This window comes from Carcharhinus amblyrhynchos, chromosome 7, assembly GCF_965287045.1.
Source record: "Carcharhinus amblyrhynchos chromosome 7, sCarAmb.v2.hapA, whole genome shotgun sequence".
In the NCBI taxonomy this organism is placed as follows: Eukaryota; Metazoa; Chordata; class Chondrichthyes; order Carcharhiniformes; family Carcharhinidae; genus Carcharhinus; species Carcharhinus amblyrhynchos.
The window spans coordinates 100,993,503-101,014,041 of NC_137330.1; the positions used below are offsets into that span (position 1 = coordinate 100,993,503).

The window sequence follows — 20,539 nt, forward strand, 5'->3', positions numbered from 1 at the left end:
GAAAATTATTTACATTAAAAAAATCAAATGATAGCCTATTTTGTGGTAGTAAAACTTTTTTTGTCAAAAGTAACAGACAAAAGACAAAGAATATGAAGTAAAAGGCCATGTTGGCTGTTTGTTTTTTTTATTATCAAAGGAACTAATCTTGTTGCATAATTAAAACAGATTAACAAGATTATTGAAGTATCACATGTACTGATTTACATTATTTGGACAGGTGTACCAGACATTAGAAGAAAACTTACACTGGTTGAAATTTGTACAACAGGTGGGACAAAAATCTACCGACCTGAAACTTGACCAATGCCATATACCAAACAAAATATTGCCGTAAGCATTTTCTGTATGGTAACCACCAAGGGGGCAGTGATAACAAACTAAGCTACTTCCTATCAATAAAATATTTTCATTACGTAAAGTGTTTGGGCTATTCATTCTCATTCAGTACATTAAATCTTTAAATAATCCCCAATACAATTATTTCAACATGGCAAATTAAAATGCAAGTGTGTTGTCATTCACCTTTCTGCTACAAAACACATAGAAACAACCCATGAAATGCCATGAGGCAAATGATCAGTCTCACCATAGCGACTTCTTCACTGGCATGCATGTTAAATGAAGACAGAAGCCATTCATTTAGTAATGGTAAACTATGTAAAAGTTTACAGCTCTGTTAAAAGGCCATCTGTGAAAGACATACTATATTTTATGGACATGAGCATTTTCACTGTCCAGTTGATTTCGTGAACCACAAAAATGGACAAATAAGAGAACGTGCAAGTAAATTAGCACTTGGTATTAATCGTGTACAGCACTTCCAGATCCCAGGGCTTCCTTATTTTCAGAGTAAGCTGCTTTCCAGCATTAGTTCTATACTCACTTGGCTGAAACTCACTTGTACCTGCAAATTTCAAATTTTTCACACTTCCACAATAGCTTGGCTAATGGTAAATATTCAGATATCCATTATTTATTGTAACTGGTACAAGTTGATTACAGAATAAGTACAAGGTGATCTTTTATAAAGAAGCTTCTGAAAACTTAAGTCTGACAATTGTAAAATTATTTACTGTAAATGGTGTTGGACGAAATTGGATTGCCCAATGCCAGATTTTCTTCCTGTTTGTAGTTGCAACTTCCTGCATGCACAGGCTATGCACACTGTAAGCCAGAATCAATTTATAGCAACAAAAAAGATAGATATTTCCTATCAGCAAAGTTTTATTTAATAATTAGTTCTGTGAAAGCATTTCTTCGTTTTTGATGTGTGACCCCTGGCTTAGTCATCATCATTCCCTGTATTTCCATCTCCCTCCCCCAAATCCATTTTATAGCCACAATTGTTGGATGCAGCTTTGGGAACAAATTTGGTTCCACTGTAATCATACTGTGTAATTTCCTAGGCTGTCTTTATCAGTAACCCATCAACTAACTGCGTGCCCCATAGAAACTGCTGCAAAAGGGTACAGAACAAACGAGGAATCTGACTAGATTCGATTAGAGAATATTTTAGTCATCTGCACATGCAAATCATTGACATTGCATCTTTTATTTAGAGGAACAGAAAGATGCCTAAAATACATGATTCTGACAAAAATCTGGAGTGTTATGTACTTACTGAAATGCAAAAGACATGTTTAAAATGGTATACAGTCTAATAACTGCAGATAAGAATTTCTCATTTCCATTATCTATTAAGTACAAAACAAATGCCATATATATTTAAAAACACTGAATTGTGTCTAGTTCAGAACCCATGAATGAAAACAACTTAACAAAAATGTTTGATCTAAAGTCTGGAACAGATATAAATCCCAATAACTGGAACATACAAACTCATTGTAGAGTTTACAGTCTGCCATAAGATGATGTGCAGGATGGATAGAAAGAGGCACAGTGAGCAGGGGAGAGGGAATGGGAGCAGTGAGCTGGGGAGAGGGAAGGAGCACAGTAGATGTGAGAGAATGGGAGTAACGAGCACAGGAGAGGGAAGGAGCACAGCAAGCATGGGAAAGGAATGGGAGAAGCAACCAGGGGTTGGGAATGGGAACAGGGACCAGGGAAAGGGAAGAAGCACAATAAGTGTGGGAGAGAGAATAGGAAAAGCGAGTTGAGGAGAAGGAATGGGAGCTGTGAGTGGAAGAAGGGGAAGGGGCGCAGTGAGCAGGGAAGAGGGGAGAAGTGAGCAGGGAAGGGGGGTAGCAGCCTGGGAGAGGCAAGGCAAGCAATGAGCAGGGAAAGGAGGAAGTGATGCAGCAAATGGGTGCGGGAGAAGGGACACAGCAAGCTAGAGGGAGGGTAGGGAAGCAGCGAGCAGGCTGGGGCAAGAGAACCAATGAGCGAGGAAGAGAGGGAAGGGGAGCGGGGGAGCAGGAAGGGGAGCGGGAAGGGGAGCGGGAAGGGGAGCGGGAAGGGGAGCGGGAAGGGGAGCGGGAAGGGGAGCGGGAAGGGGAGCGGGAAGGGGAGCGGGAAGGGGAGCGGGAAGGGGAGCGGGAAGGGGAGCGGGAAGGGGAGCGGGAAGGGGAGCGGGAAGGGGAGCGGGAAGGGGAGCGGGAAGGGGAGCGGGGGAGAGGGAAGGGGAGCTGGGGAGAGGGAAGGGGAGCTGGGGAGAGGGAAGGGGAGCGGGGGAGAGGGCAGGGGAGCGGGGGAGAGGGAAGGGGAACAGTGAACAGTGGGGGGGAAGAGGGAAGGGAAGCAGCGAGTGGGTTGGGGAACAGTAAACAGGATGGGGAAATGGAAAAGAAAAGCAAGGGATCCGGAAGGTGAAGGAGGGGGAGGAAAAAGAGAGTGAGAAAAAAAGAATGGGACAGAGAATGAAAGAGTGCACTGGGGGGAGGGGAGGAGGGGTGGAAGGATAAGACTGGAAACAGACAGAGACTTTGAACTATTTCTGTAAAACCTTTGCCACCATCATTACAAAGAATGCTACTTGTTTTCCTGTGAGCCAGTTCAATCCTTTGGAAACTACAAATGTGTTTCTTTCCATTCTGTCGTTTTAGAATTCAGTCGTGGTCACTTTTGGAAATACCCCTGGTTATTCGTTAATCAGAAGGCCAAATTAAGCACCGCAGGTTTCCACTGCTTGATACCTTTGCAAATATCACATTTACCATTTAGCAAGAAAAATGATACCAGTAGTCTTGAGAAGTTTTCATGGTGCAAGTGAGGTTTTTATGACGACAGCAGAACTATAGTAGTGATGCAAACAAGGACCAGCCCCTTATCTGGTTGTGAGATCTCTTCCTGTTTGGCTTGCAGCAGTGAGTATTTCTGGTCAAGTTGCTTCCGACAGGCTGTATGGAAGTGGAATATACAACTGCTCTGGCAAGTCCAGGGGTTGTTTGCTTTCTTTTTCTATTAAGAGTTGCCTGCTTCCTCAGTCTCTAGGCAAAGGAATGATACTAATGTGCAGGAAATTGTCCGGGTAGCTCAGATGCTCACTGAGCCACTGTAATGGTGTCTCCAGCATTGGTTCAATCCCGTGAATCACTACTTGATATTGCTTCTCCACATCTAGTATAAGCACAAACAAAACCAAGTTACATAAAATATTCACAGTTAAAGGTAAATATCAAATCTTACAAAACTCTCAAACAGCTCCTAAATTAATATGATTCAGGAAGCATTAGCTATATGAATACAACAGCACTTACTCATGTTGAGTCCTTAAATTATGCACTTTTAATTTCAGGATTAGGCTTCATATTTCAGTATGCATCACCCTTCAAAAATGGAAGCTCTGCAGTTGCTGCATATTATTAGATTCATTTGCAGAGCATCACTTACAAAAAAAATATGTCTATCATGCTTCTTATAGGCTGTTAACCAAACCACTTCCTACCTAGTGCTGGCATTGCCTAGTTTTATTGCTCGCGAGTTCCTCATGGTGTATCTTTGTTACATGCTGTTCAGTAAGTTCGTTTGAAAATGGGAATCGTTGAATCATGTGGGTGGAGATAAGGAACAGTAAGGGGAGGAAGACGCTGGTGGGTGTGGTCTATAGGCCCCCAAATAATAACTTGGAGGTGGGGCGGGCTATAAACAAGCAAATAAATGATGCTTGCAGAAATGGAACGGCGATAATTATGGGAGATTTCAATCTACATATTGATTGGTTGACCCATGTCGGACGCGGTGGGCTTCAGGAAGAGTTCTTGGAATGCTGCCGGGATAGTTTCCTTGAACAGTGTGTGACGGAACCGACGAGGGAGCGAGCTACCTTAGATCTGGTGTTGTGTAACGAGGCAGGCAGAATTAGGGATCTTGTTGTGAGGGATCCTCTTGGGACGAACGATCACTGTATGGTTGAGTTTTTGATGCAGATGGAGGATGAGAAAGTAGGGTCCCGAACCTGTGTCCTCTGTTTGAACAGAGGGGAGTACGATAGGATGAGGGAGGAATTGGCGAATGTAGATTGGGGGCGTAGATTGGTCGGTAGGACTGCTGAGGAACAGTAGAGGATCTTTAAGGAGATCTTTTTCGGTGCTCAGCAGAAATATATTCCAGTGGTAAAGAAGGAATGTAGGAGAAGGGATAATCAGCTGTGGTTATCGAAGGAAATAAAGCAGAGTATTAAATTAAAAGCTGATACTTTTAGAGTGGCTAAAAGTAGTGGGCGAGTAAAAGATTGGGAGAGGTTTAAAAATCAACAAAGATTGATTAAGAAGTTGATAAAGAAAGGAAGGGTAGACTATGAAGCTAAACTAGCACTAAATATAAAAAAGGACAGTAAGAGTTTTTGCAAATAAATGAAGAGGCGGAAGCTGGCTAGACTGAATGTTGGACTCTTAGATGATGAGAGGGGGGATTTAGTGGTGGGAGATGAGGAAATGGCTGAGGCCTTAAATAAGTTTTTTGCCTCAGTCTTCATGGAGGAGGATGCGAATAGTTTGCCGGATATTAAAGATAGAAGGATAGTAGGAGTTGAGGGCCTGAACGCAATTACTGTCACTAGAGAGGTAGTGCTTGATCGACTAGCGGGACTGATGGTGGACAAGTCCCCAGGACCGGATGGAATGCATCCCAGGGTTCTGAAGGAAATGGCAGGGGTGATAGTGGATGCCTTAGTGATTATTCACCAAACTTCGCTGGATTCCGGGGAAGTGCCAGAAGATTGGAAAACGGCTAATGTTACGCCGCTGTTTAAAAAAGGTAGCAGGCAAAAGGCAGGGAGTTATAGGCCGGTTAGTTTAACGTCTGTTGTTGGAAAAATGCTTGAATCCGTCATCAAAGAAATAGTGAGGCATCTAGAGAAGAATGGTTTGATAGAGCAGACACAGCACGGATTCATTAAGGGGAAGTCGTGTTTGATGAATTTATTGGAATTCTATGAGGATGTGACTAGTGCAGTAGACAGAGGGGAACCGGTGGATGTAGTGTTGCTTAATTTTCAAAAGGCGTTTGATAAGGTGCCACACAGAAGGTTGCTTCAGAAGGTTAGGGGGCATGGAGTTGGGGTTAAGGTGTTAGCGTGGATAGAGGATTGGGTGTCTAATAGGAGGCAGAGAGTTGGTATCAATGGGTGCTATTCTGATTGGCGGTTGGTAACTAGTGGAGTGCCGCAGGGATCGGTGCTGGGGACTCAGCTATTTACCATTTATATAGATGATCTGGAGGAGGGGGCTGAGTGTAGGGTGACGAAATTTGCTGATGACACAAAGATGACTGGAAAAGCAAATTGTGCGGAGGGTGTGGAAAGTCTGCAGAGGGATCTAGAAAGGCTGAGCGAGTGGGCGAGGACCTGGCAGATGGAGTACAATGTTAGCAAGTGTGAGGTTATCCACTTTGGCAGGAATAATAGTAGGAGGGATTACAATTTAAAGGGCGAAAAGCTGCAGCATGCTACTTGCAGAGGGACCTGGGGGTCCTTGTGCATGAGTCGCAAAAACCCAGTCTGCAGGTGCAGCAGATATTCAAGAAGGCGAATGGGATGCTGGCCTTTATAGCGAGGGGGATAGAATATAAAAGCAGGGAGGTCTTGCTGCAACAGTACAGGGCATTGGTGAGGCCGCAGCTGGAGTACTGTGTGCAGTCTTGGTCGCCACACTTGCGCAAGGATATTTTGGCCTTGGACGGAGTGCAGAGGAGGTTCACTAGGCTGATACCGGAGATGAGGGGGTTGGACTATGAAGAGAGACTAAATAGTCTGGGTCTGTACTTGTTGGAGTTTAGAAGGATGAGGGGGGATCTTATAGAGACATATAAGATAATGAAAGGGATGGATAGGGTAGAGGTAGAGAGATTCTTCCCGCTCATAAAGGATAGCAGGACTAGAGGGCACAGCCTCAAGATAAGGGGGGGGAACAGTTTAGAACAGAGTTGAGGAGGAACTTCTTCACTCAAAGGGTGGTGAATCTCTGGAATTCTCTGCCCGTTGAAGTGGTGGAAGCTACCTTGCTAAATATATTTAAGACACGGGTAGATAGGTTTTTGGTAGAGAGGGGAATTAAGGGTTATGGGGAGAAAGCGGGAAAGTGGAACTGAGCCACTTCACATCAGCCATGATCTTATTGAATGGCGGGGCAGGCTTGAAGGGCTAGATGGCCTACTCCTGCTCCTACTTCTTATGTTCTTATGTTCCTAAAAACTGCAGTTTCTGAAAGGTTAGCCTCTTAAAATTGGGTTTGCTTTAAAACAGAGTTGTTATACAACTGTGTCAAGTCATGTTGGAAAAGTGATGGTGGTAATGCTTGGCGCAAAGTCCACGCACTGTGCTTACTCACGTGTGTCCATGCATAATTGGAGCTGCTAATGTGCAAAAACAATTCAATACGTCAACTTTGTCAATTCAATAAACCCAGCATCAAATGATGACGTGTGTGGATGGGAACTTCAATTTCTCCACTGCTTAAATATGGGAAGTTAAAGCAAAGATACAAGACAAATACAGTAAATAAGGCTTGCAAAAAATACTTTCACTTATATATTCTCCAAAATTAGTGGGAAATTTGAAACAGAATGTGAGACAAATCTTATAGCTGAGTTGAAAATCTGGACAGTTTTATTTAGGTTCTGAGCAATACTTAAACTTTATTCCATTCATCAGTAAAAATCTATTTAATTGAATCCATCTACATGAAAAACCACAGGCTAACGTCTATAGCCCATACATCATGGAGAAAGATTTTGCCATGGCAATTGCAGTAATAGCCAGTGGGTCAGGTCAAAGAGGATTAACCAAGCCAGGATACACCAAAGGGAGACATCAAACACTCATTTTAAAAGGGTAATTAATCTTGAAAGAAAACTTGGCCTAATGTTTCCTGGTGAATGAGATCTCAATCTTACGAGCAATACATGATGTTGCAGTAAAACAAATATATATACACAAGGTTTAAGTGCTTTCATCCTGTGATAGCGAACAAACAGAGTGTTGTTTATCATGAAAACGCAAATCCATAAAGGAGTACACATTAAGCAAATTTGTATCAAATTTTATTGGGATAGTCAAAAGTGCAGGCCTACATGTAGAATTGATTAAAAATAAATCAAATGCCACTTTCTCTTTTCTTCTATTCCAATCCTTTCAAAAGGTCAAACATTTTGAAGGCCCTGTGTTTTTCCAGATGTCTTAGGTTGTTATTCAGTGAGCAAAAGGACAATTCTGATTAGTGACTGTCTTGCTTGATGTCACATTCACAGTACACCAGCAGAAAATAAAGTTTTGGAGGCTCGTCGATCAGCATTTTTGCCATTGAGTTCAGCTCTTTGCCAATTCTGATTTTTTTGTTCAGAATATATAAAAACGCCTTCCCATGTGACCATCTTCCAGATGCACATGGAATAACAGAAGGCTAATGAACAGAATGGGGCATCATAGCACAGCCTATTCCTATTCTCTATGTTTATATATGTTTGCAGAGGTCATCGCATTGTGATTGAGAGCTGGAGCACTAGCTCAATGCTCCCTTACTAATCCAGAAGAATTAGGTCAATTCCAATACTTATCACATGGATGAAACAAGCTAACACTAGCCTAGAGTTCAAAGTTGGAACTTCCTTGATCTGCATGATTCAGGCATTCACTGCCTTAACCAGTTGTTACCGCATTTATTAGAGAACAAATTCATTTTGAATTGAATTGGAGGTGGCATTGCAAGGAATTGGATGCACACAATGAAAAGGTTCTTTGAGCGAGGGAAAGTGATAAAAGCAAGATGAAAAAATTGTTGATTTGTGGCATTATCAACTATGATTAAGTATACTCTACTCCAAGAATGTTGTCATCTTTGGTGCCTTTACAGATGTCACTTAGTTATCAGATGCTTATATAGGTCTTCATAACTGCTAACAGGGCAAAATTAAGTCAGACAGTAAGCAGGGAACCCATAGATAAAAGACAGCATGTAATTTTTAAAAAAAAATTAAGACCGATTTTGCTTATGTTTAAGATACTATAGTTATTCAATGATCATTTTCACATTCAACACAGAGTTTAGAAACGTTTATACTTATTCAACAGGGGTTAATGTTTGGTTATATTAAGCCACGACAGGGGCAGCTGGTTAAACAAATCCTAACATAATGGAAAATTATTGTGCAGGAGATCATCATTTGGCCCATCATGTCTGTGCCAGTTAAAAAACAGCAATGTAGCCGTGGCTCAATTCTTGGCCTTGAACCTCGTAAGTTTGGCACTTCACGTGCATATATTTAAGTACCTTTAAATGTAATGCGGACTTCTGTATCTGCTACTCCTTCAAGCACTGAATTGAGTTTATTTAGGATGGTGCCCCATCACTCCCAATCTGGTGAAAAGTTAATCCCCCTCTTATTCTTCCAAAAATTACCTTAAAATCCTCACTCCCCATCACCAACTATCACCACCACCACACCCCCCCAGATCTGATTATGGAAATAGGTCCTTCTTATCCACTCTACTGTGGTCCCTCTGAACTTCAAAAACCTGAACTGAATCTCCCCTCAGCCTCCTCTGTCCATATGAAACACCAATTTAGCCAATCCATCCTGCTGCCCTGGCCACATTGCACTCTCTCCAGTACGATTACATCCTTGCTACAACGTGATGACTTGAAGTGCATCCAATACTCTAAATCCAAGTAATATTTTATATAGTTCTTGCATAAACTTCTCCTGGCTAATAAAGATTAAAGGATTGCATCTGCCTTCTTAACCACCTTATCCATCTACACTGTTACCTTCAGTGACTGTGGACATGCACTTTATGGTCCTTCTGCACTTCTCAGAAGTACCATTTGTTGTGCACTACCTTGCCTTGTTACCATCCCCAAACACAATATCTCACACTTCTTTGGGCTGAATTCCATTTGCCACTTTTCTGTGGATCTCAATAGTTTATTAGTCTGTTTACATACACAGAAGCTACATAGAAAATAGGGGTAGGCCGTTCGGCCCTTCAAGCCTGCTCTGCCATTCACTATGATCATGGCTGATCATCAAATTCAATACCTGGATCCTGCCTTCCCTAAATTTCCCTTTAGTCCCAAGAGCTATATAACTCCTTCTTGAAATCACACATAGTGCACAGAATTTGGGACTAAGTGGTGACCTAATTGAGGTGTACAAATTATGAGGGGTGTAGACAAGACAGTTTTCCTTCATTGAAGGGTCAATTGCCAGGGGGCATAGATTTAAGGTGATTGGTGAAAGGGTTAAATGGGACAGGAGTTAAAAAAAAGTTTTCACCCAGAGGTTGGTGGGCATCTGGAATTCACTGTGTAAGCTGGTCACTGAGGGTGAAATGGTTAACTCATTTGAAATGTACCCTAATCTGCATCTGAAGTGCTGCAAGCTATAGACTAGATTATGAAAAATAGGGTTAAGATGGGTGGCCAGTTTCTTCTATGGCTGGCACACACACAATGTGCTGAATGGACATTTTTGCAATGGAACTTTTCTACGGTTCTGTTTTTCTTCAATCTGATTGGTTGAACTGTTTCTTCTCCTGCTCATATATGCCCTAAATCTCCTGTGACAGACAGACACCACACTGAATCAGACAACAGCTAAAAGTATATCTTCATTCAGAGTCCACAAACTCTTGGTGGGCAGCTGTCAGCAAGGTGAATGGTGAGCACTGCTCCTTTGCCACTAACTGCAAAATCCAGGCCACTGTTAATTGTAGAGACTTATGGTTGTCACAATGCAACTGTTAACTATTGACTAAATTAAAAGCTTAAATTCTATGTAAATAAATATGTATAATCATAAGAACATTCTAACCAAACAAAATCAGATAAAAATTAAAAATGAACTAACCAATTAAAATTTACATAAAACATGTGCTCCCGCCTCCCCCCCAGCTAAATGACAATGGAACTGAGAGTTTTCTGCTCCAATTCTATTTACTTTCCCAGCGACAGAAATAGTGCCATACTACTGACATGAGAGTCACCTGAGAATCAGAGGCTAGACAGATAGCAAGGGCTCACTTGATACATATTCCCAAGGGTCTGAGTATCTTTCTGACTTACACTAAACTTTGAGTAACCCCATGCTAAGTTTTTCTTTGTGAGCAAAGAGATGACAATTTATGAAGTGTAAATGAGTTCACAATACACGGGACTTTTTACATTTAAAAAAGATTTTAGTTTAAGAAGACGTGTTATGATTTTGTAACTTGCAAAAGCCAGTTTACTGGCCTCTAGTCAAAGATCTCGTTATTTTTAGATGCTATGCTACTAATGCATTTTTTAAAAGGGCAATTAAGGATGAGCAACACCTTGCCACCGACGCACATCCTATAAACAAATAGCAATAAAATTGCTAGAACATGCGAGTTTTGAAAAAAGATTTGTTAATTAAAGCCTATGTTTAATAAACTATAATAACATTATAAGCTGCTTATAATGAAACATTAAACTGAAAACTACTTCACTTTTTCCTCTTTTCTTTCAAAAATATCAAAAAACGAGACATTTGGAACAAAGGGGTTACTGGAGAGAAAAATATAATTGCCTGACAATATTTAGTCAACTATGCTTTAAAAAAATACAAAAGCAAATCCTAAGCAAGGAATATAAAATTCTTTTAAATTTATTTCTAGACAAAGAGATCAATAAATCCATTTCAAAGAACAAAATCTGGAAATATTGTTTTTTACAGAAGGCTGTCTTCTTATACAGTTTCAATGCTGAGATGGCTCTTTCTCAAACTGTTTGATGTGGGCGAGCTAAGTTTTGTCTTTTGTTAAAACTGTGTGTCTTTCTATAATATTAAATCATTGAGGAATATCTTAACTGCAAATGCCTATGAATCACATCTAATCAAACATATTTGATTTGAGGGTGACATGGTGGCATAGTGTTTAGCACTGCTGCCTCACACTGTCAGGAACCCGGGTTCGATTCCAGTCTTGGATGACTGTGCAGCGTCTGCACGTTCTCCCTGTCGGTGTGGGTTTCCTCCCACAGTCCGAAAGACATGCTGATTAGGCGCAATGCCAATGCTGAATTCTCCCTCAGTGTACCCGAACAGGCACTGGAGTGTGGCGACTAGGGGATTTTCACAATAACTTCATTGCAGTGTTAGAACCATAGAAAACTACAGCTCAGAAACTTCTTGTCTGTGCCGAACCATTTTTTGCCTAGTCCCAGTGACCTGCACTTGGACAATAGCTCTCCACACCCCTCTCATCCATGAACCCGTCCAAGTTTTTCTTAAATGTTAAAAGTGACCCCGCATTTACCACTTTATCCAGCAGCTCATTCCACACTCCCACCACTCTCTGCGTGAAGAAGCCCCCCATAATATTCCCTTTAAACTTTTCTCCTTTCACCCTTAACCCATGCCCTCTGGTTTTTTTCTCCTCTAGCCACAGTGGAAAAAGCCTGCTTGCATTCACTCTACCTATACCCATCAAAATCTTATACACCTCTATGAAATCTCCCCTCATTCTTCTACGCTCTAGGGAATAAAGTCCTATCCTATTCAAGCTCTCTGTAACTCAGCTTCTCAAGTCCTGGCAACATCCTTGTGAACCTTCTCTGTACCCTTTCAACCTTATTTACATCTTTCCTGTAATGTAGTGTAAGCCTACTTATGAAACTAATAAATAAACTTTAAACTGAAACATACTGCTGCACATTTTGTCAGTTATCATGCTTGATTGCCACTTACCTACATGCAAGCAACCAATTACTTTGAGTCCTATATTCATTAAAAAAGTCAAACCATGAAAGTTGGCAATGTATCAACAGAGTTCAGGGAAAAAAAAATGGGCTAGAATTTCCAATAAAATCTAATGCAGAACCAACTATGAGCAAAAAAAAGTAGTTACCAATTAACGTGCGAACTAATGTAATTGTTTAAAATATTTTTGAATATCTATTTGGTTGTCACCTTTTGCCACATGGGCACATAGCACAAAAGTAAGATATAGTATAAAACATTACATAATTCACAAATAAATTGTTAAACCTGTAAATCACATCTTCTGTTGAAATGTCCCAATTAATAATGGCTTCTTGTAATGGCAACACACCAATGAAAAAAATAGTAAAAGCACATTATTTTGTCCAGCGTCTAGAATATTTTCTCTATTTAATTTCTGCCTCATGTTAATCTTGGTTGTCTACTTAACTGCCAATTGAATTTGAAGGTTAGTCCCTGACCACACACATATTCTGTTGCCACTTTCAGCTATTTATTACTTTTTGAAATGCATCTTTTTTCTCAGTATTTCTTTTGGCTGGTATTCAGTTTTTATCCTCATCTAGGTCAAGGCTGTAATGAGGCTACATCCCTGATTACTTATGCAATAGTTTGATAAGCTTTTAAAGATTTAGAGATATTTTACTTTTGCTGTGTTTATGTTTGCTCCAAATTATTTACAACAAAAGCCCAAACACCACATTAGGAAGTGAAGCAGGACACCATTCTATAACCAGTTCCCCCAGCAACTCACTTACAGTCTCTTAAATACAACTCTACGTTCTCCTTACAATTGCCTTGTCCTATTTAGCGGCCTAACATTGAGATGCTGCAGCTAAGCTGTCATTTTGGGCTTCAGGCACCCTCATATATTCCTTCCAACAAATGACGTATCTCTCATCAATCTCAAACACCTATGACCACATAAATGAACTGTGGCCCCACAGAGTCCCTCAGGTATGCAATGTTCAAAACAACTATTGCAGGAGTTATCTGAAAAAGTACAATATCCAAGAACACAACAGGTTCCACACTCCAGTATGACTCTTGTGTTTTCTTTTAAGAATGGTTGAGCTCATGCAAAGCCCACTTTGCCAAGTGGATGCCTACAATCCACTGTGACAGCTTTGCTGCAGCATTTTGGTGCTTGCTCTTTATATAGAACAAGCAAATGTAAAGGAAGCAAAGAGTTGTATTTAACAGGCTGTAAATTTATTGGTACGCAGCCAGAGGTGCTGGAAGTGGTTATGGAATTGTGTTCTGCTGCTCTTCCTAATGAGGTTTTTGGACTTTCATTGTAATAATTTGAAGCAGAAGTGAAATATCTCTGAAGCTTTAAAAGTTTATGAAACAATGAAGTCACTGCCTAACTAATCAGGGACAGTCTCATTATAGCTTTGGCTTAAATGAGAGCATAAAACAAATACCAGCTAGAAGAGATATCAAGGAAAAAGACACAAATCAGAAAGAACCAAATAGCTAAAAATAGAAACAGAATTTGATCGCGGCCAGAGACTGGCCAACAAACTTAGCTGGCAGTGCAGTAGACAAATAAGATTAACGTGAAGCAGAAACTAAATTAAAAAAAATTGAAACCAAAGAACAACGTAGATTTTTTATAAGCAATGTTCTTATTTGCTTTTTCCAGTGCTGAGTTGTCATTAGGAAACACCATTATCCAACAGAATATCTGAAGCTTGTATAAATTCTCAGCAACTAATCACCAAGAATAATTTGACAGAACTGGAGAAAATTAGAGGGAGAATACTAAATTTAGCCATTTAACATAGTTTTAAAGATATCTGCTCTGTCATTTTCTAATGTTTGACAGCAATACAGCGACATATTAGAGCTAAATACCAAGGACTTTGTTTTTCCAGTTAGACCTCTGATAAAATTTAGTCAATTTCACCTCGTGGCCTCAAATATTCTATGGATTTTTTGGTGCACAACTTATTATTTTTAATTCTTCCGTAACTGTTGTGCCATAGTCCGCCAACATCAGAGATGTTCAAATTCAATCAGAAGCTCAATTTACTCACCTTCTAAAGTCTTGTCAAATTTCTACACTTGTGCATGAAACCTACTTCCATGACCATTAGTAATATAGCTAGTAATATTGGGAGCTACCTGAGGATAGGCACTGCATATGTACCGAAATTCATAATATCTATTCTGACAGATACATGTATTTTAATACCTTTGGTTTAGCTAACCTCTTTGTGAATGAATGTTGTTAATGTCTGCCACCTACTGCAGACCTGCTGACAATGCAATGGTACAAATTCCCTTCTTCCTTTACTAGCAGTGCAAATAGTGATTTGGTCTTACGCAGGTACCTCTGCCAGAGTCTCGGGAGCATTGGGGGCTGGCAGAGGTGAGATTCAGTAAACTAGGGTTGTTCTCCCTGGAAAGATGGAGGTTGAGGGGCAACCCTATAGACATTTATAAAATTATGGACAGCATAGATAGGGTGAACAGTTGGAAGCTTTTCCCCAGGTCAGAAATGACAAACACAAGGGGTCCAAGTTCAAGATAAGGGCGGTAAGGTTCAATACAGGTATGTGGTGGATGTTTTTTTTTACACAGAGGGTGATGGGGGCCTGGAATGCACTACCAAGCAAGGTGATTGAGGCAGACACACTAGGATCTTTTAAGACTTATTGAGATGGTCACATGAACAGACTGGGAATAGAGGGATACAAACAGATGGTCTAATTAGAAACACGTGATCGGTGCAGGCTTGGAAGGCTGAAGGGCCTGTTCCTGTGGTGTATTATTCTTTGTTTGTTTGCTTCAGCCTGCTCTGTCTCAGTATTTTAAGTTTCCTGGGATAGAGGTTAGAAAAAAACTTTCCTGATTTAATGCAAAAATAAGTTTAAATTGATCAATAAAGGACACAACTATTACAATCTTCCAGGCTTATTGATAGCAAACCTTTCACAGTATTTATGGAGGTTGGAGTTCCAAACATATATTGAGTACCAGTGGAAGAAACAGAACAAAACTGAGTGGTAACACTACAGATCATAAAGGGATACAGCATGCAATAATGACCAACATATGCCCAACATCCTTCTCTATGTAAACAGTTATATGTTAACCTCAACTATTGTAGTTTTTTGATAAACCTAAGTTATTGTTTAGTAATTATTTCTCGTGCAATAACCATTTTGATGGCTCAGGTTTTTATCTACAACAAACACTTTAGGATCATGTCTCATGTGAAATCTGTTTCCTGTATTAATCTAAGTATGATGATTGATAGGACTTGCCATGCATAGGCATTTTTTGCTCCTTCCACCCAGGTTTTGATCGATCTTAGCCAACAGCTATGTGTCTATTTCCTGTCCAAAGCAAGACACAGAGTATGCTTTTTTTATATTTGTTTGTTTTCAGGAAAACACTGTGTATTCCAGGAATTAATTTAAAAATACTTCCATGTCTGTGCAATAATCCCAGTGAACAAGTCCCATTGGCTGACTGATTTAATGATAATGAATGATTTAAAATTCCATTTTCATAAAACATCAAAATCAACCAGCACTGAAAAATGTTAGGAACCAGACACACAGAAAGGAAATAGATTCACATAAATTTAGATGATACTATGGGTCACATGAAAATTCTCAACAAGTATGAATGGTTAACATTTTTGCAATAGCCAGAGGAAGAAACTGAAATGGTCAAATCATGTCAAAATCTGTCAAAAGGAGAAGAGGACACAATCACATTGCTCCAGTTTCTTTTCAGAATTGTTCTTGGCATTATTTTAGTTCCTTCACTAAATGGAATGCTTTCTCTGGAAACAAACAATGCAGCAAAATAAAACACAATACTAAGCATTTTTATAAACTAAAAATGCTAAATACATGTATGCAAGGAGATGATTAACCATACTATGCAATTTCATTTTTTCAAAAACTACTATAATAATGTTTTCTGTCAAATATGTGCGCTTATGATTCTTGTGTTTATGAACAGAAGGAGAATCTACACTTAAGAACATAAGAACATAAGAAATAGGAGCAGGAGTAGGCCATCTGGCCCTTCGAGCCTGCCCCGCCATTCAATAAGATCATGGCTGATCTGTCGTGGCTCAGTTCCACTTTCCCGCCCTCTCCCCATAACCCTTAATCCCTTCTCTTATCAAAAACCCATCAACCCGCTTCTTAAAAATATTTAGCGAGGCAGCCTCCACCACTTCAACAGGCAGAGAATTCCAGAGATTCACCACCCTTTGAGTGAAGAAGTTCCTCCTCAACTCCGTTCTGAACCGCCCCCCCTTTATCTTGAGGCTGTGCCCCCTAGTCCTACTGTCTTTTTTGAGCGGGAAGAGTCTCTCCACCTCTATCCTATCCATCCCATTCATCATCTTATACGTCTCAATGAGATCTCCCCTCATTCTTCTAAACTCTAACGAGTACAAGCCTAGTTTATTCAGCCTCTCCTCATAGCTCAACCCCCTCAACTCCGGTATCAGCCTAGTAAACCTCCTCTGCACTCCCTCCAAGGCCAAAATATCCTTGCGCAGGTGCGGCGCCCAAAACTGCACACAGTACTCCAGCTGCGGCCTCACCAATGCCCTATACAGCTGCAGCAAGACCTCCCTACTTTTATATTCAATCCCCCTCGCTATGAAGGCCAGCATCCCATTCGCCTTCCTGACCACCTGCTGCACCTGCAGGCTGGGTTTTTGCGACTCATGCACAAGGACCCCGAGGTCCCTCTGCACCGTCGCCTGCTGCAGTTTTTCGCCACGTAAGTAATAGTCCTTCCTACCATTCTTCCTACCAAAGTGGACCACCTCACACTTGCCAACATTAAATTCCATTTGCCATTTCCTGGCCCATTCGCCCAGCCTATCTAGATCCTTCTGCAGACTCTCCACACCCTCCGCACAATTTGCCTTTCCCCCAATCTTGGTGTCATCAGCAAATTTCGACACCCTACACTCGGTTCCCTCCTCCAGATCATCTATATAAATGGTAAATAGCTGAGGCCCCAGCACCGACCCCTGGGGCACCCCACTAGTCACCAACCGCCAATCCGAATAGCACCCATTGACCCCCACTCTCTGCCTCCTATTTGACAACCAATCCTCTATCCACGCTAACACCCTACCCCCAACTCCATGTCCTCTGACCTTCTGCAGTAACCTCTTGTGAGGTACCTTATCAAACGCCTTCTGAAAATCCAGAAAGACCACATCCACCGGCTCTCCTCTATCCACCGCCCTAGACACATCCTCATAGAACTCCAGTAAATTTGTCAGACACGACTTCCCTTTAATGAAACCGTGTTGCGTCTGCCCTATCAAGCAATTCCCTTCAAGATGCCTCGCAATTTCCTCCTTAATGACGGATTCTAACATTTTACCTACCACAGACGTTAAACTAACCGGCCTGTAATTCCCCGCCTTTTGCCTGGCTTGAAGTCATGTGGTTGGTAGTCTCAAAAGTACAAAGTTGAGCCAGTTTTTTTTATTCGTTCACGGGATGTGGGTGCCACTGGCTGGGCCAGCAATTATTGTCAATCCCTCAGGACATTTCACAGTCAGTCAAGTTGCTGCGTGTCTGGACTCACATGTAGGCCAAACCAGGTAAGGATGGCAGATTTCTTTCCCTAAAAGACATTAGTGAACCAAATGGGTTTCTACAACAATTGAAAAAGGTTTCATGGTCACCATTAGACATTTAATTCCAGATTTTTATTGAATTCAAATTTCACTGTTTGCTCCATGGGATTCGAACACTGGTCCTCAGAGCATCAACCTGGGTCTCTGGATTACCAGTCCAGTGATAATACCATGACACCATTGTCTCCCTGCACATAAAATATGGATGCTCATCCATTTATGAGACATTCCAATTGACTGGTAGTAGCACTGGTTAGAGACAGGAAGCCTAGTTGGAAAGACTACTCCTTACAGTGAAGGAGTCCAGAAGAAACTGTCCTGACTTCAATGTTATTGGGTTGAAATCCTGGAATGCCTTGTCTTTCTTAACAGCACTGTAGCTTTACCTGCACACATGGATTGTGGCTGTTCAAGAAAGGAGCTCACATTTTACAAATAAATTAGAGACAGCAAGTGCTTGCCCATGATTCTCACATCCCAAAAACAAACTTAAAACAAATCCTGACCAGAGATCAATAGTAGTGTTGACCTGGGGTAAAGCCATATTCTTTCACACTTTAATTGACATTGCTACAATTCTTTGTCAAATCAGATAGACATTTAGCACCAGGGAAATAAAATCACTAGGTATAATAATTTAAAGCCTTTGAAGACAAAAGGTTACTCAAAGTGTATCAAAAATTCATGGAACTTGATTTCTGAGCTTGGTTTCTTTCAAGCATTTATGTGTCTAATTTTATTATTGTGGACTCATGCTGGGACAGAGGCTCACTTCCCACCAGAACATTATACAGGAATCACAACTGACTCCTAATTTACATAGATTTGAACCTACAGAGAAGTGGCCTCTGAGAAGGCCCCAAACTTCAAACTGGAAATTTAGCTGTAGAAGTTACCCACTATTCCAAACCATTTTCTGATGGTCAACAGCAACGCAACATTGTGGGCCTTTGAAAATGAACATCACAGTGCAATATTTTGGGGCCAAAGTTGCCAAACAATGAATGTCTCTGACCCTGACTGTTTTGTTGCTTTAAAAAATGTTATGAGTAGGCTTAATGAAAATACAAGTACATCCAGGAGGAATTTACTCACATGCAGGCAATAGAAATGTAGGGGCAAATGGCCAATTGCCAATTAGTAACCTGTGTGTGTTTCTATTTAAGACATCATATTTGTGGGCACACTACTGCTTGTTAAAAAATTGAATTAAATGAAGGGTAAAATATGATGCTTTCAGTCCTCCTGTTTTGAAACCATCAAAAACACAGCCATAATTTTGGTAAGTTGACAAATTAATAGCAAATTTATAATTCACTTATAATTATAATATATTACATCCTAGCCTGCTGGAATCATCTTCACTGTCCAATATGTCACTAAGATTGGTGGCATAGTGGACAGTGAAGAAAGTTATTGCTAATTGCAATGGGATTTTGATCAATTGGGCCACTGGGCTGTCAAATGGCAGGTGGAGTTTAATTTAGACAGATGCAAGATGATGCATTTTGGTAGACTGAACCAGAGCAGGAATTACTCAATTAATGGTAGGGTGTTGGGGAGAGTTACAGATCAAAGACATCTAGGCGTACATGTTCATAGCTCGTTGAAAGTGGAGTCACAGGTGGACACAGTGGTGAAGGCGGCATTCGGCATGCTTGGTTTCATCGGTCAGGACATTGAATACAGGAATTGGGGTGTCTTGTTGAAGTTGTACAAGACATTGGTATGGCCACACTTGGAATACTGCGTACTGTTCTGGTCACCCTATTATAGGCTCTTGTGAGGGAAAAAAACCCTTGCAAGAATCCTGCTAAATCATCTGGTCACTCATCTGGAGCTGGACCTGCTTCCAGAGTCACAGTGTGGCTTCCACAAAGGTCGCGGGACTACTGACATGATTTTTGCTGTGTGCCAACTTCAGGAAAAGTGTCAGGAGCAGAATCATGAGCTCTACACAACCTTTGTTGACCTCGCGAAAGCCTTCGACACTGTCAGCCAACAAGGCCTGTGGAGGATCATGTCAAAGTTTGGCTGCCCCTCCAAATTCATTCAGATGGTACACCAGTTCCATGATGGCCAGAGTACTGGATGGCAGAGAATCCTCTGAGGCATTCCAGTCACCAATGGCGTCAAACAGGGCTACGTGCTCGCACCCACACTGTTCAGCACCATGTTTACTGCCATGCTGAATGGTGCCTTCCAGGACAGTGTTGCTGGAATCAACCTTAAGTACAGAGTGGATGGGAAGCCCTTCAACCTCAGGAGACTTCAAGCTATTATCGAAGTGAAGGAGACTGTTCTGACAGACTTCCTCTTTGCCGATGACTGCGCCCTGTATACTGGCTCAGAGCCAGAGATGCAAGTCAGTATGGGCAAATTTTCCATGGCCTGTGACAATTTTGGACTCACCATCAACATAAAAAAAAACTGAAGTCATGTACCAGCCTGCTCCTCATGCACCATACACAGAACCCATGAACACAATTAAAGGGCAGAAGCTACAGGCAGTGGACCAGTTCACTTATCTTGGCAGCACTCTCTCCCAAGCAGTGACTATTGATACAGAAGTTAACTGCAGAGTATCAAAGGCAAGTTCTGCTTTCGGTAGACTGCGCTCCACTTTGGGAATGTTGAGGAATCAGCCCAGCAACAAAACTGAAGGTCTACAGTGCCATGGTACTCACTACCCTCCGGTGTGCCTGTGAAACGTGGACTGTGTATCGAAGGCATACAAGACAGCTCAATCATTTCCACATGACT

General features: G+C 41.2%; 1 protein-coding gene across 4 annotated transcripts in view; it reads right to left on the minus strand.

Moving 5' to 3' along the window:
• Positions 1–2,668: 2,668 nt before the first annotated feature.
• Positions 2,669–20,539, minus strand: part of atg5 (ATG5 autophagy related 5 homolog (S. cerevisiae)) — a 156,125-nt gene continuing 138,254 nt past the window's right edge. For all 4 annotated transcript variants that reach the window (XM_080192827.1, XM_080192829.1, XM_080192830.1 and 1 more), the window contains exon 8: positions 2,669–3,519. In XM_080192827.1, coding sequence (XP_080048953.1) covers positions 3,383–3,519 — 137 coding nt within the window. In that variant the 3' untranslated portion in view covers positions 2,669–3,382. The remainder of the gene's footprint in view (positions 3,520–20,539) is intronic.